The sequence below is a fragment of the Camelus ferus genome, chromosome 2 (assembly GCF_009834535.1).
Source record: "Camelus ferus isolate YT-003-E chromosome 2, BCGSAC_Cfer_1.0, whole genome shotgun sequence".
Classification (NCBI taxonomy): Eukaryota; Metazoa; Chordata; class Mammalia; order Artiodactyla; family Camelidae; genus Camelus; species Camelus ferus.
The window spans coordinates 4196444-4211746 of NC_045697.1; the positions used below are offsets into that span (position 1 = coordinate 4196444).

General features: G+C 50.8%; 1 protein-coding gene across 3 annotated transcripts in view; it reads left to right on the forward strand.

Annotated features, from left to right (window-relative positions):
* Nucleotides 1–15303, forward strand: part of PPP2R2C (protein phosphatase 2 regulatory subunit Bgamma) — a 131413-nt gene that overhangs the window by 23299 nt on the left and 92811 nt on the right. The window contains exon 1 of one of the 3 annotated variants that reach the window (XM_032493679.1): nt 10573–11073. The exons of the other annotated variants lie outside the window; for them this stretch is intronic. Coding sequence (XP_032349570.1) covers nt 11067–11073 — 7 coding nt within the window. The 5' untranslated portion in view covers nt 10573–11066. Of the gene's footprint in view, nt 1–10572; nt 11074–15303 lie in introns of those variants that run through there. 3 annotated transcript variants of the gene reach the window in all.

The following is a 15303-nucleotide window of genomic DNA, read 5'->3' on the forward strand; positions in this document are numbered from 1 at the left end:
CAGGTCATGCTGCAGGATTTGATCCCAGGCCGTGTCCCTGTGCACCCGGGCCTTCTTGGCCAGCAGGGAGCCTTTTCCAAGAAAGATGGGTGTTGTTTTAGATGCGATCGCCAATTTCCTCCTTGTCGTTCAGTTATCAAGAAAACAGTCGTGGTGCCCCCACAGAGGCGGGAGTGAAGGCGAAGCCTGCCCCAGGGCCCTGGTCATCTCTGCTGGTGAGAGGGGGTGGGTGGTGTGGGGCTGGGCCTTGAAATTTCCATGGCATCCTGGGTGTCGATGAGTGCCCGCCTCCCTCCATCACATTTACCCTGAGCTCTTCCTCCGCAGAGAAGAACAACAGCCGTTGGAGGGTTATTTCAAGGGGATTCCCATGGAAACGGAGAGTAGGCGGCTCCTCTGTGCTCTTGTGTAGTGGGAGTTGCCAGGGCTGCATGTCCCCCACTGATGGGTGTGGGGGCCTCTGCCAGGACCTTTCCTGCACCTCTTAGGCCTCTGGCTGGGAGTCACGGGCTCCCCGCTCCACGTTCTCCTCGGCCAGTGAGTGTAAGCCCACCGGCACTGCCCACCCAGGCCCCCAAGGCTCCTGTATACGAGACCCAGGCTGGCTCCCGGGGACCTCCGGAACTGGCCCTCGCCTGCAGCTCCCTTTCCTCCGGCGGGTCTTGAGCTGCAGCCAGCACAGTTCTCCAGCATTCTCTTGGCAGGGCCTCGGTGCTTTGAGCCCGTTAATCAGCTGTTGCCTGGATAAATCCATGCACCCCTTAGTTGTCTCCTGCAGCCCTGGTGCATTCATCCACTCACTCCTTTATCCAGCAGGTTTGTTTTTTTCACCAGCAGAACCTTTTGCTCAATGAGAGATGGCTGACGTGGACTGCATGACCTCTCTGAGCCTCACCTTTCTCATCTGATTAATGGGAACATGGTTGCCTGCCCTGCCTGCCTCACAGATGGCTGATGAGGGGCGATGAGAAGGTGTCATCAGTATTTCCATGGCCACGGGGCTTATGGCTGGTGGACAAGTTTTCGTTGATCCTTACGTTAGTCCCACAAGGTGGGTGGTATTAATTTCCATTTTACAGATGAGGAAACTGAGGCTCAGGAAGGCGGCATGATCTTTGCTCACTCCTGGGAAGAGGTAGATCTGGGACTCAAGCCCAGGTCTGACTCCAACTCCGGTGCTCTTTGCAAAGGTCCAGTTGCTTCCCAGTGGACTGGTTGCCAGGCCTGGCAGTGGGGGTGGGTTAAGACCACATTGAGGCGAAAATTAGTCTCAACTCAGGGGTGGGGCTGGGGAAGTAATGTCCCCTGCTCTTCCAAGTCAAGTCGTGCTTGGTGGGAGTTTGGGTGGGGTGGGGGAACTCTGTCCTTTTGGCCCGGGGTGGGGGCGGGGTTGGGTTTGAAGTTGCGGCACAGACTCCTCAGGATAGTAACTAACATTTTCTGGGCACTCCTACAGGTCAAGTACTGTTCCGAGCACTTTACCTTGATCTTCATCATGTCCCTGTAGGGTAGGTCCGTCATCATTGACTTGTCACAGGTGAGGAAGCTGAGGTGCAGAGAGGTCAGGGAATGTGCCTGGAGCTCCGCAGCCTGGAGGTGGCAGAACCCACGCCCAGGAAACACTGGCTCTCGGGGCCGGGGTGTGGTCCTTGGGGAGCATCTGGCGCAGTCCCCTCCGCTGGGCTTGAGCCCTCGTGTCCCCTCAGGGGTGGCAGGTCTGCTACTCCTGCTTCAGGTTCTGGGACACATGAGGGCTTCCCTGGGAACATCGCGTCAAGGTGAGAACGTCTGGAGCGAGCAGGAGCCTTGATGCTCAGAAAGGCCGCTGAGCCGCTTGGGTTGGTGACAGTTGTACATTTAGAACTCCGTTTTTCTGAAACTACAATCTCACCAGCCTATTTACGAAGCTGCGCTTTTGTAGGAGATGAGCCGTCACCTCACTTGTTCTTTGAATATTTGGTTAACAGGTGAACAGGCTGAACTTCCTCTGCCATGCTGTTTTTTGCAAATTTAATTAAGTCCCTCTAAATTGGTTCCAGTCGGATTAATTAAGTGCATGGTTGCTGGTGCAGACGTGCAAATGATCCCAGTGTGTCATATCTCACCTAGGCAGCGAACACTGGAATATTCTGGAATATTCTTAGGTGTTACAGAGAGATTACTGGGAGTCACCCTGAAAAGGCTTCAGGAGAGGTTTTTGAAGCTACCAGGCCATGGATGTGAAGGTACCGCACAGGAGTGCTCCTTGCGGCCTACCTCCCAGCCTAGTGGACATTCTCTGACTTATGCAGGGTCATCAGAATATGTCACAGCAGAAACTGCTGGGTGCAGACCATCTGCCCGGCTAGTCCTCGCTCAGAAGCACAGAGACGTTTTTGTCTTTTTGCACCATGATTCTCCTTCCATGTGCAGCTTCCTTGCACTCAAAGAAGTGAAGAAACGAAGCCCTCACCGCACCCCCAGTTAGAAAAAAACCTCTGAAATGCACAATCCCTGTCTTTTTATGGTCAGGTGTTTGGGTCCCGATCATTGGCAAAGGGCTGCAGGCAGCTCACATACGTGACCAGGGACGGTGGCTTGTGCTGCTGTTGTGTTGGGCTGAAATAACCCCGGCCTCGTCACACTGCCTTCAAGGCTGCGTGGGCCGAGCGAGGCAGCCGGGTGCGATGCACCCAGGAGCCATCTGTTTGCATCCCTTGGGCCAGATGGTCTGCAAGGACTGCTAGGGGTGGAGTGGGGAGGGAATACACTTGCCCAGCCCCCAGCATCTTCCAGAGCCTCTTTATAGCGCTACACGCCGGGCATTGCCACGGTGTTTATACAGACCAGGAACAAGAGGCCCAGAGTGGCTGAGTCACCGGGGAAGGTCACACGGCCAGGAAGTGGCAGGGTGGGGTTTGAACTCAGGACTTCCTGACCTTTTAGCTCCTGTTCTTGCCACCAGGCTGCTGAGGGTCACAGTCACTGTTCCAGCCACGTGTTGCGGTGACTTGCGGGAAACATCCACAAATAGGGGGTGACTCACGCGGGAGTAAGCTGGCTCCCCTCACCGTGCCTGACGACCCCGGGGCCCCTGGGTGTCCCTGGGCTCTTGCATGCCAGTTTGGACTGCTTCCTGCTGCAGTGTCGGACAGCCGGGAGGAACGGTTTGGTCTGGAGGGCAACCTGTGTATGTCAGAGATACCTTTGCCCATAAAAACTTTTGCAATAAAATCAGTAGAAGATGGAGAAGCCAAATTCAGTTTTGAGAGATGGCACTGATCCTGTAGAGGCTGAACAGGCAGGAGCACGCACAGAATTAGTCCTGCAAGTGGCTGCTGGGGGGCCTCATACCTCCCGGAAGTTTAGAAAGTTGGGGGCACTATAGGGCTTTGTTCTCCAGGATGCCGGAGGTCACGGTGTGTGGAAATGGTTGAGGCATGTTGGTAACCAGGCAAGGAGGCCGACAAGCATGGGGATTCAGAGTGTGGGCTTCAGAGCCCAGCAGACTCAAGGCCAAGTCCTCCACGTGGCCTTGGGCAAGTCATGCAAATTCTCTGAGCCTCAGTCTCCTCAGCTGTGGTCAAAAGACTACCAGTGCCTCCCTTGGACAAATTCTGGGGACCCCGAGCACATCGTGGGGCTGCGCTGGGCCCAGCTGCGCAGCTGGCAGCTGCTGGGCGCTCGGGGCAGCAGTGGGAGCTGGATGCTGGAGTCAGACAGAGTGTGTGCCTCCACAGCCCACTGCTCTCACAGCTTGTGGCCTGGGGTGAGCTGCTTAATCTCTCTGTCTCTGTTTTTTCATCTGTAAAATGGAGACAATAAAACTAACTCAGGCCCTGGGGTTGTGGGAAGCTTCAATGAGTTAATTCATATAAAACACTTAGTGAGTGCTCAAGCCACAGCCAGGGGCGGCTCTGATCATCGCGGTGGTCATAATCATAGTCACTGTGTTCTCTCTCCAGCCCACCTGGGCCGTGTGCTGTTTTTGGTGCACAGTGGGGCCTGATGTGGCCTGAACTGAACTGAGCTGAATGGTCAGCAGAGCATCATTGCCCAGGGGCTGCGGCTGAGGGTAGGCTCAGCTTCCTGGTGTGGGCTCCGAGTGGGTTGACGCTCCCCTCCCCAACTCTCACCCCAGGCAGGAGAATCACCTGCAGCCTGAGGCCTGGAGGGGAGCATAGGGCTTCTGCTGGCGAGGGCAGATGGCCGGGAGTGGCAGGCCAGGTGCTGGGAACCAGCCTGGGAGATGGCCTGTTAGACAGACTGGTGGCCTCCTTGCCCTGGATCCGCCCAAGCCGCTGGCGGTTTCATTGCATGCCAAGATGCCACATGTCACAGCCTTCTGAGTCAAATCAGAATGTGACAGCCTGGGCTCCGTGGCTCAAGGAACAGGATGCATCCGAGAGTGAGGTGGTCATCTTGGCCAGCTGGCTTCTCCCACCCACAGTCAGTGTTTGGCTCAGATGGGCCTTGTGCTGGTCTGACCAGGTGGTCAGTGGCTTCTGCCATGGCCTGTGAGATGCGCAGGGAGGCAGTAGGATGGAGAGGGAGGGAACCACATTTGGCTGAGAGCTGCATGCACCAGGCACTTATTTCTGATGGTAGCGCTAAGAGGAAGGTCTGTGACCCCAAGTTACAGATGAAGATTTTTAAAGAGATTCTTTTATTTATTTATTTATTTATTTATTTATTTATTTATTTATTTATTTATTTAAATGGAGGTACGGGGGTTGAACCAGGACCTTGTGCTGCTAGGCATGCGCTCTACTGCTGAGCTCTACACCCCCGCAGGTGCACATACTGAGACTCAGGGGCTGTGTCCGTGCCCTGAGACGCACAGTGCCAGATGCTGCCATCATCTCATGTGGGTGGGGGCCCCATCCCCTCTCTTTCCACGACATCACTCTTTATTACATTCCCAGTTCACTCCTGACATTCCTTTCCTCCTCTTGGGATGGTGACGAGGGGAGCAGAGGCCCGGGCTAAGGGATGGAGGTTGAGACATAAGCAAGGTGCAGGGACCCAGGTGGGCTGGGTGGGTCATATAGCTGCAGGGCAGAGGGTGATGCCCGGACCATAAGCCAGGGGAGCATCCCTGGGAGGACTCTCCAGCAAGAGATCACAGCCTGAATAGAGGCCAGGCAGTGAGAAAGTGTGTGTTGGGGGACTTCAGGGCCTCCACTGAGCAGAAATGTAAAGTCCAAGGTGGGAGTCAGGGTGCAGGTCGTGGAAGCCTTGAAGGGCAGGCTGAGGAGCCTGGACCTTCCCTGCAGCCAGTGGGGTCAGGCAGGGCTTTGAGCTGAGCGAGAGACCAGAGTTGGGTCAAGAAGGACCACTGTTGTGATCACTGTGGTGTCAGTGTGGAAAAGGGCTTGAGGATGAGGAGGTTGGAGGTGGGGTCTGTGACCGAGGTCACCCAGCCTCTGCCCATGCCCTTCAGACCCTTGTACTGTGTTTATGCAAAGGACCCCTGCATCTGGCTCTCCCTCAGGCTGCTAGAGCCCCCTTTGCCTGTGGAGGGAGGTCCTGGGAAGCTGTGTCCTCTGAGGGAAACCCCGCACCCAGTTTGACAGGTGAGGTGGCACAAATACCCCAGACCCCTCACTCCTGATCAGGGACACCCTGACAGGTGGCTGTGAGCCCTCTCCTTAGTGATGGAGGGATGGACAATGGTGGGGTAGTGCTCCTTGAGCTGTACTTAAGAGATTAGCAGTTTTCCAGACAGTGATGTGAAAACAAAGGGCAGGCTGAATAGAGTTACTGGCCCCTAAAACTGTGAGCTAGCACTGTGTGCACGAGGAACGGCAAATAGCAAGGTGTGATTTAAGCTCAAGCTGGCCATGATAGGGCTGGAAGTGTGGATTTGGCTATTAAGGACCCTGAGAAGTGTATCGAGGCACTTGGACCTACACAGGCCCCAGAGATCCCCACAAGACTGAACCAAAGTCACCCTCCTTGAGACTTTCCTTGGTCACACTCCCCTCTTGGCCTCCTTTCCATCCTGGCCCCACTCCCCACACCCTTTCTAGTTTTTCCTGGGACCACTTCCTAATCACTTCCTCTCAAATCCTTGCTTCAGGGTCCAACCTAGTACAGGGAAGCGAAAAGACCAAAGTACTCATTCAAAAGGAAGTTCCGGGACATACCTTGAGACAGGACCTAGGCAGTGGCTGTCAACTGTGCCAGAAGACTCTGAGACAGTGCCAGATGAGGAGGGAATTTCTGAGGCCCTGGGCTGAACCAGAGCCTGGAAGTCAGCACCATGGACAGCGCCGGGGAAGCACCCAAGTACTGCCTTGGGTCACCCCACTGGCTGGGCCCCAGGGACCACAGCGGGGTGTAAAGAATTCCGCATGTTACATCCAGAGCCAGGCCGTCCTCTGGTCAGTGCTGTGGTGCCTGGGAGTTGCTGATCTGTCCTCCCCATACCCACCCTGCAAACCCTTGGCCCAGGAGGACAGCCTGACAGGACTCTGGGCTCCCTGTTTCTGCTTTCCTGCTTATGAGACTGGGTTCCAGCCTGAGTTTGCCAGGACATAGGGCTGTTCAGGCATGAAGCTCTAAAGGTGGATACTCTTTTCTGAGGACTTCCCAGAAAATGAATCTGAGGGGCATTTGCTCACCAGTCCATCTGTCTGTCCACTTATCTATGTGGATTGCTTTCCAGCTGTTAGCTGACCCCATGCTATGCACTGGGGACCTGGAGATGGCTAGATCCCCATGGTCATGCCCTGGGGAAGTGGCTGTAGAGGGAAGGACAGTTGGACAGAGACAACCACAGTAACCACAGTGTTATCTTCACAAGCTCTAGGAAAGAAGGGACCACAGGGCTGTGAGCCCTCTCCTTAGTGATGGAGGGATGGACAATGGTGGGGTAGTGCTCCTTGAGCTGTACTTAAGAGACTAGCAAGAGTTTTCCAGGCAGTGACGTGAAAATAGAGGGCAGGCTGAATAGAGGTGCTGGCCCCTAAAACTGTGAGCTAGCACTGTGTGCACGAGGAACGGCAAATAGCAAGGTGTGATTTAAGCTCAAGCTGGCCATGATAGGGCTGGAAGTGTGGATTTGGCTATTAAGGACCCTGAGAAGTGTACCAAGGCACTTGGACATGACCTGGAGGTATAGCTGTCCCACAGAGGTATTGAACCTGAAGTATGAGAGTCAGATTTTCAATTTAGGAAGATCTCTCTGGGCCTGGAGGGGAGACTGAACAAGGCAGAGGAGCCTGGAGGCAGGGGTCAGTGGGGAGACTTGCAGACTTTGCAGGGGAGGGGAGCGTGCACAGGACCCGGTTGTGACCAGAAGCGTTCATCAACCCAGATCACGCACTCCTAATTTAGAAGAAAATTGAGAAGAAGGATACTTTTCATCTCTGCTCTTCTGGGATGGAAATGAGCTATTTTGAATCACGCTAAAGTTAGAGTTCTAATTTTCGTTTTAATTCATGTCTCATTTAGAGCGTTAGAAACAGAAAAGGCAGCTCTGTATGAATGTCGTGCCATAAATCAGTGCACGTCACAAAAATGCAGAACAAGTCATTTCTACACGAGTGCACACCCTTGCATTTATAATAAATCTTATTCTTTACCTTTTTAGGCTTCAGACTAGAGTAATTAGTCATTTCTGCTGATACTGCAAACCACCGCTTATGAAGGGTTAATGGAAAGCAGATTTGTTTGAACTGCTTTTGCACATGAATGTCACCATGGGCTCTTCTGCCTGTTTCTAAGGGGAAACATCCTGTTTATTCCATTCTTGCCTTTTCTAGAAATTGGTATGGCAGGAATAGTAACAAACACCATTTATGGAGTTCTCACCACATCCCTGGCTGGGTGGGGGGCTTCCGTGTGAAGGGATCCCTTGTCCACGTGTAATCTGCCGTACGTGTTCTGAGGTCCTCTGACTGACCTCATCACGTATGATGTTTGCTCTGTCACTGTGTCACACTATGTCAAATTTCTACTCCCTCAGTTGGGTCAGGGACCACCTGGATACCACTCATTGTTATTCACTTACTGTTTTTCTTTAAAAATTGGCCCTCTGTTGATGGACATTGTCCATGGATGTTGATGGACAACCCAAATGTCCATCGACAGATGACTGGATAAAGAAGTTGTGGTACATTTATACAATGGAATACTACTCAGCCATAAAAAAGAATAAAATGATGCCATTTGCAGCAACATGGAGGGACCTAGAGATCATAATTCTAAGTGAAATAAGCCAGAATGAGAAAGGAAAATTCCATATGATGTCACTCGTATATGGACTCAAAAAAAAAAAAAAAAGAGGACACAAATGAACTTATTTACAAAACAGAAACTGACTCACAGACATAGTAAACGATCTTATGGCTACCCAGTGGTGGGGTGGGAAGGGGATGGGAAGGGATAAATCTGGGAGTTTGAGATTTGCAAATATTAACTACTATACATAAAAATAGATAAAAAACAAATTTGTTCTGTATAGCACAGGGAACTATGTTTGGTATCTTGTAATAACCTTTAAGGAAAAAGATTATGAGAATGAATATATGTGTATATATATGCATGACTGGGACATTACGCTGTACACCAGAGATTGACACAATGTAACTGATTGTACTTCAGGATTATTATTATTATTATTATTATCATTTTTATTATTATTAATTGGCCCTCCATTATACTTGGAAGACCAGCAAATCAGGCCAAAAATAAAAAGTAACTATGAAGGTAAGTGCAGGTGTTTCTGCACAAGCAGGATGTATGCATTCCTGAGAAACCTCTTGATCTGCAAAACTGCATGCTTACCAACATCCAGGCTGATGGGCGGGATACGGTGGGGGCAGACCACTGGAAACCCATGCCACGGTTAACCAACACTACAAAAATAGTAACAATCCTATAAATATCTAGCACAGCTCTTAAAAAAAAGGCAGAAAAAAATGTTAAACTCCTAATAAATAAATATTCCAGCAGTTATACAATTTTATGTTGGAAACAATAAGTGAAGGTTGTTTGATAGAAGGGCTTTCAGGAAGGGAGCCTGAAGTACAGATGGAAACAAGTCCCAAGTTCAGAAGAGAGACTCGCCCACTGAACACTTCCAGACAGAGCCACAAGGAAGAGTGAGGTGAAGGCGTGGTGTCTCGTGCCACGTTCCTCGGCAGCTCCTGCGTTCAGCCGTCGCGGTATTTCGTGTTCAGCTGCTTCCACTGGCTGGCACAGAACGTTAACACACCAAGACGAATCGTGTTTGAACCAATCTGACTTTCACATTATCCCAACATCATTCTCCTGTTTGTGAATCGTGTATGACCTAATTTGCTTTGCAAAAGCAGTGGTTGTAGCAGAACGGGCCAGACAATGGCAAAGCAGCATGATTAAATGCAGGCTGGATACGGCTGTGACAGGGCTGTGACTCAGGACTGTTAATCCAGTTGCCTGGGCTGAAAAAGGATGGGAAAGAGAGGTTTATGAGAATTCCGGCATCAACCCGTGAAGCGCGCTTCCAGAAAACCTGGTGGACCTGCAGCTAAACCAGCAGCAGAGCCACGTGGTCCAGACGCTTGAAAGAAGAAAAACTAGCCACAATATTTCTACCCGCTCCCTTCCAACGGTCCGTGGTTCTGTTAGGGTGAGAAAACTGACTTGTGCAGGCAGGAGACCACAGTTCACTTACACAAAAGGCAGTTTATCAGTTCAGGGTTGTTGTGAGGATTCAAAGGACACAGTATGAAAGAGCAGACAGCGGAGGTGGGACGGCGTTGAGGTGGTGAAGGAGATGCTCTCACAGCCTGAGTGACAGCACCTGCTGTTTCTGCTGGGGGGGGGGGCTGGGGGAGGGTGACGCGCACCTTCGGAGGCTGAGCTTTTGTGCTCTAAGTTCCTGGGCATATTTATGAGTCTTTACGAATACCTTTAGGTAAACATAGAAGACAGATGGAGAGAGACATGGCTCCTTCTGCTTCTCCTCTTTGCCCAGATCGAGTGCAGTTTTGAAGAAAGGGGTCCAGCAGATTTATAAATGACAGAGGGGACGTTTGGTGAGAGCTCTGTCCCCAGCTTCCGCTGGCTCTGCTCAGGTCATGCTCCACACTCGGCCCCACTTCCCCATTTAGAAGGGAGGAGTCGGGCCTGATGGACACAGGAGGTTTTCCAGCCCGAACATCTCAGATCTCCTGTTGCGCACGGCGTAGGACGGCTTTAGGCCAGAGATGTAATTTACTTTGGAGCAATGCCAAAGTATTTCTTGACAGCCAGGCCTAGCACTTTACTGGCTTTTTTGAGGAAATGTAGCAGGTTTGTCCTTCACCTTGGTGACCCTTAAACTGGATGCCCAAAGAACCCAGGTGGGTATGTCCATGAATAAAGTACAAAATGTGTAAGGAATACAGTGCAGTGTGATGCCAGCAGTGGCAAAGTGACGTCCAGGCATCAGGGAGCGCTGGGGACTGTGGCGTGCTGGCGAGCGTAGCCTGTGGGACCCTAGAATGGCTGGCTCTTCACAGTTTCTGAAAAGAAAAAAGAAAATCGGGTTTGCATATCAAATCGTTCCATTTTTAAACGTTCCCCGAGAAGTTTTTAAACATTTGGACAGAAGCCCAGCTGTGGGCTGAGTTGCCCAGAGACAGCTTGGGCATTTGCAGCCACATTTGTGACCTCTGCCTTGTAGTCTATATGAGAGGTTGGCAAATTGTGGCACGTCGAACTGCCTCCCGTTTTTGTAGATGAAGTTCAGGTGGAACGTGGCCACACCAGTTGTTTCAGAGATTGTCTGTGGACGCTTTCATGTTGCAGGAGCAGAGCTGAGTGGTTGTGACAGAGACAGTGAGGCCTGTGAAGCCTACAATGTTTCCTGCCTGGTCCTTTAGAGGAAACGTGTGCTGGCCTTGGTCTGTATCATGGAGCTGTTGTGGGGCCAGGAAAACATTCTGGGTCCGGAGCCCGAATGGCCCAAGTTCCAAGGCTGGCTCAGGGAAGTCCAGCTGTAAAACGACAGAGTTAGGACAGCATTTTCCTTTTCTCCTTTTAGAAATGATCCTGAAGCAACAAATAGAAATGCAAATGTCTTTGATGAAACCATAGCATCTGGAACCTCGTACATGGAAGGTCAGTAGAAGTCAAGATGGGTGCAGGGAGAGTCCAGAGGGAGAGAAAGTGCCCGGCTGCAGAAGGGCTCAGACGGAGCGAGAGGGCCGAGTTCTCTGTACTCCGGGTGGTGGGGGCAGAAGGCAAAACCTACCGCCCCTTTCATGCATCCGCTGCCGTGGGAGCCCTCCCATGTCCAGGGGTTTGTGTTTAATTGAGGTATAATCGACATATCTTTTATCTGTTTCAGGTATTTAATGTAATGATTCAATATTTGTCTACACTGGGAAACGATTAGTACGTTAAGTCTAGTTAACATACGTCATCACATGTAGTTTTACACTTTTTTTCCTGTAACGAGTGGGAACTTGTAAGAACTACTCTCTTAGCAACTTTCCAGTATTATTAACGATCATCACCATGCTATACATTACATTCCCGTGGCTTATTTCTTTTCCAGCTGGAGGTTTGTACCCTTGAACCACTTCATCCATTTTGCCCACCTCTGACCCTCTGTCTCTGGTGACCACCAGTTGGTTCTTTGTATCTCTCAGTGGGGATTTTTTTTTAGATTCCACATATAAGGATTATACAGTATTTGTCTTTCTCTGTCTGACTTATTTCACTTAGCTTTATTGCCTTCAAATTCCATCCATGTTGTCAAAAATGACAAGGGTTTCTTTTTTATGGCTGAGTAATATTCCATTGTATCTCCCTCCTTCCCTCTCCACTCACCCCGCTCTCTATGTGTATGTATTTGTGTGTGTGTGTATAAAATTACATTTTCCATTCATCCATCAGCTCTAGTTTTAAACAAAGTGAAAATAGAAGAATCTGGGCTGGACACGAACTTATATACACAAACCATAGTTTCTAGATGCATCTCCTGGGGAGACAGAGTGGGAAATAGAGGCTCTGTGTGGGTGCAGGTCTGAGGCCTCTGATCTTTGCCCAGAAAAAAGTAAAGGCTGAAAGAACTGTCCCTCACTCACACCCTGTATCATAAGACCTGTCTCACTTTTTGGACTGTCTTGCACATGAATCTTGTATAAATCAATGGTTCAGGAAGAACTTGCCTCACAGGTGAGTCATAATCAGAGGGAAACAGCACAGCTCTATATTAAGTTACTCTAAAAAAAACCAAGAAAGTGATAGGTGAAGAATAGACATAGGAAAAATATTGCCACATGCAGATGAAAATTCCAAGAGTACATAATGTCTTGAATTAAGGAAGAAGTACTGGAGGTAATCCCGCCTGTAAAAGTGCAAAGTTGGGATACAGGAACCCAGCAGAGATGGCAACATGACAGAAGAGGCTGGCCCGTGGTACGACTGATCTCAGTGAAACAGATGGGCTGAAAAGGAAGCCCGACGGCAAGTGAAGCCCACGGTGGGGTGACCACAGCAGGGGATGCAGAAAACACAGCGAGAGGCCTGGAAGCGGGGCTGGAAGAGCAAGGCAAAGTCATATAAATAAAGAAGGGATAAAAAGAGTCAAAAAGTGGTAATACAGAAGGCAGAGGGGATCCAGCATACACATAATTGGTGTCCTTGGAGATGAGAATGGAAATAATTAAATTCTTAAAATGTCAGTATAATTTTGGAAAACTTTCCAAATATAAGATTAAAAACAAAATCTTAATGGTCATGCCTGCTTCTGTGGTCTGCATGCTTGTGTCCTCCCAAAATACATCTGTTGAATCCTTTCTCCCAAGGTGATGATATTAGAAGGTAGAGCCTCTGGGAGATGATGAGGTCATGAGGGCAGAACCCTGATGACTGGGAACAGTGTCTTGTACCAGAGACCCCAGAAAGCTAACGTGTCCCTTCTACCAGGTGAGATTATAGTGAAAAGACTGAGATGCAGGCCCTTACCACACACTGAATCTGTGGCACCGTGGTCTTGGACCTCCCAGCCTGCAGAATCTTGAGACATAAATGCATGTTGCTTATAAGCCACCCAGTCATGGTGTTTTTGTCATAACATCGCAGGTAGGCCAGGACACTACCTCATCAGGTTGTTGAGGATCAACTGGGTTTAGCCAAATGAAATAACTAGGACAGAACCTGGCACATGACAGGTACAGTCCAATTAGCCGATATAATTACCATGTCCGTGGTTGAACACAGGGTCTGGATTTGGAGCCCATGTGCCTCCCGGTCCAGTAGGGGTGGCCCACCTGGCAGTAGATGAGCCACAGCCAGGCATTAAGAGGTCTGGAGTGGGTTGACAAGGAGGGGCAACCAACTCATCCAGGGGGTTAGGGGAGGCCACCCAGGGAGCCTATCTTGCTGGCTCTTAAAGAATGGATGAGAAAATGAGGCAATACCATTTCTCACCCCTCGGGTCTGCAGAGAGATCTTGAAGCCTCAGGATCGCAGGCATAGGGAGGGGATGGAGAGACGGAGAGGCACATACACTGTCATTGGAAGCGTAGATGAGAGCAAACCACTTGGACAGGAATCTGCCGACACGTAGACATGCGAAAGATGTCCCCCATCTGCAGCCCGGCGAGTCCCTTTCAAGGTGTATCTGTTAGAAAAGCTCTTGCAACTGTGCACATAGACACCCGTCCAACAGTATTCGAAAATTTTAAAAGAAATCAAAAGATTTTTTTATAACTTGTTTGGCAGCAAAACCCGACTTAAATTGATGTCTTAAATGGATTTAGTCTTTGTTTATCCCTTTAGTGTGACTTTTCGTATGTTCTGCTATAGAAGTAGGAGTGAGTTTGAGAACGGGGCGCTGGCACAGCCCAGATCCTCCCCAGGGTGTTCTGTGGTGTGTGGAAGGCGGGGCTGGGACCTGGTCTGACTCCCCGAGGCCCCTGGAGGATGGCTCAGAGTGGACAAGGTGGAAGGCAGGAGTGCTGGTTCAGTGCTGGCCCCTCCTCCACCCCGAGACTGCACAGCCGGACAGGGGCAGGGGCAGATGAGATCTTGGAGCTCCAGGCTCTCTCAGCGGGTTCCCCAGAAGCTGACCCTGTGTGAGGATGATTTGTTCAGGAAGTGTTGCCAGGGGAAACCAGGCTTGGGGGGGGGGGCGGGCAGGACAGGGGAGGATGTGACTGCAGATAAAGGAAGTTTCAGCCTGACCCTGTGGATGTGCCCTGAGCTTGTCCACCCTGGGGGTCAGGCAGCCACTGCCAAGGGCCTGCGGTGTGGAGGCCTCTGGAAGTCCCTGTGGTCCTGCCTGACTTCATCCAGGAGGTAGGCCTCATCCGGTGGCGCTCTGGGCGGCTCACACTCGCTGGTGAGCGCCGACCGCTGAAGCTGTGGTTCTGTGAGCTGGTCGTTATCTCGTTGGTAGTTTGCAGTTGGCCGTGGTAGGCGATGTGGGCAGATGCTACAAGTCAGGGCCCAGCCGGTTCTTAAGCATTTGCCAGCACGCTCCTGGCTGCCTTTCAGACCTTCCCCTCCTTCAGGATTCCTCTCCCCCTTTACCAGACTGTGCTGATTCCTGGCCTTGAAAACCCAACAATATCTGTCATCTAGAATCTCAGGCACCCTCCCTTGGTGAATGGGCTCCCTTAAGGCCGTGCTTCTCAAAGTGGGGCAGGTGGCTGAGTGCCTGGGCTATAACATCCTCCTCTTCTAATCTTTACATAAAAAAAAAAGTGATACGCAGCTGCAAAGTTGTAATTTGGTGAAAGAAGGAATGAATAGATTACAAAATTGGCCTGAATTTTCTCAACGAACAGATCAAGGACATTGTATACTGGCCAGGGGCCACTATTGTCCCATCCCTGTCTGCAGGAGGTTCACTGTGAGGTGTGAGTGTTCAGTGTAACGGGGAACCTCTGGCTTTGGGCCTTTACTCACACTGAGACTCTGGGGGGAGGGGCTGTCACAGAGGGGAGACACCTCTCTTCCTGGACCCCAGGGCCCCTTTGGCATTTCACTGATACAAGGCACTAGAGCTGGAACAGAGAAAGCATGGCCTTTAGAGCCAGACCGCTGGTGCAGACTGTGTGACCTCAGGGAACTTGCTTCCCTTCTCTGGGCCTCAGCTTCTTTCAGGGAAATCTAGATGACTGGAAATTCCCCCAGGGTTTCCAGGAGGTCAGGTGAGACAGTGCAGGTGGCAGCTGAGAAGCGCCATGCCCGCACCTAGCATCAGGGACTTAGCTGTGGCAACGTTCATCAATTTTGGTGCTGAGGAAAATGCAGCTCATTGTGGAAAAGGAAAGAGGTTCGCGTGGCCATTTCTTAAATGGAAATTCACACCTCCCAGTTTGATCTTGGCCTGGA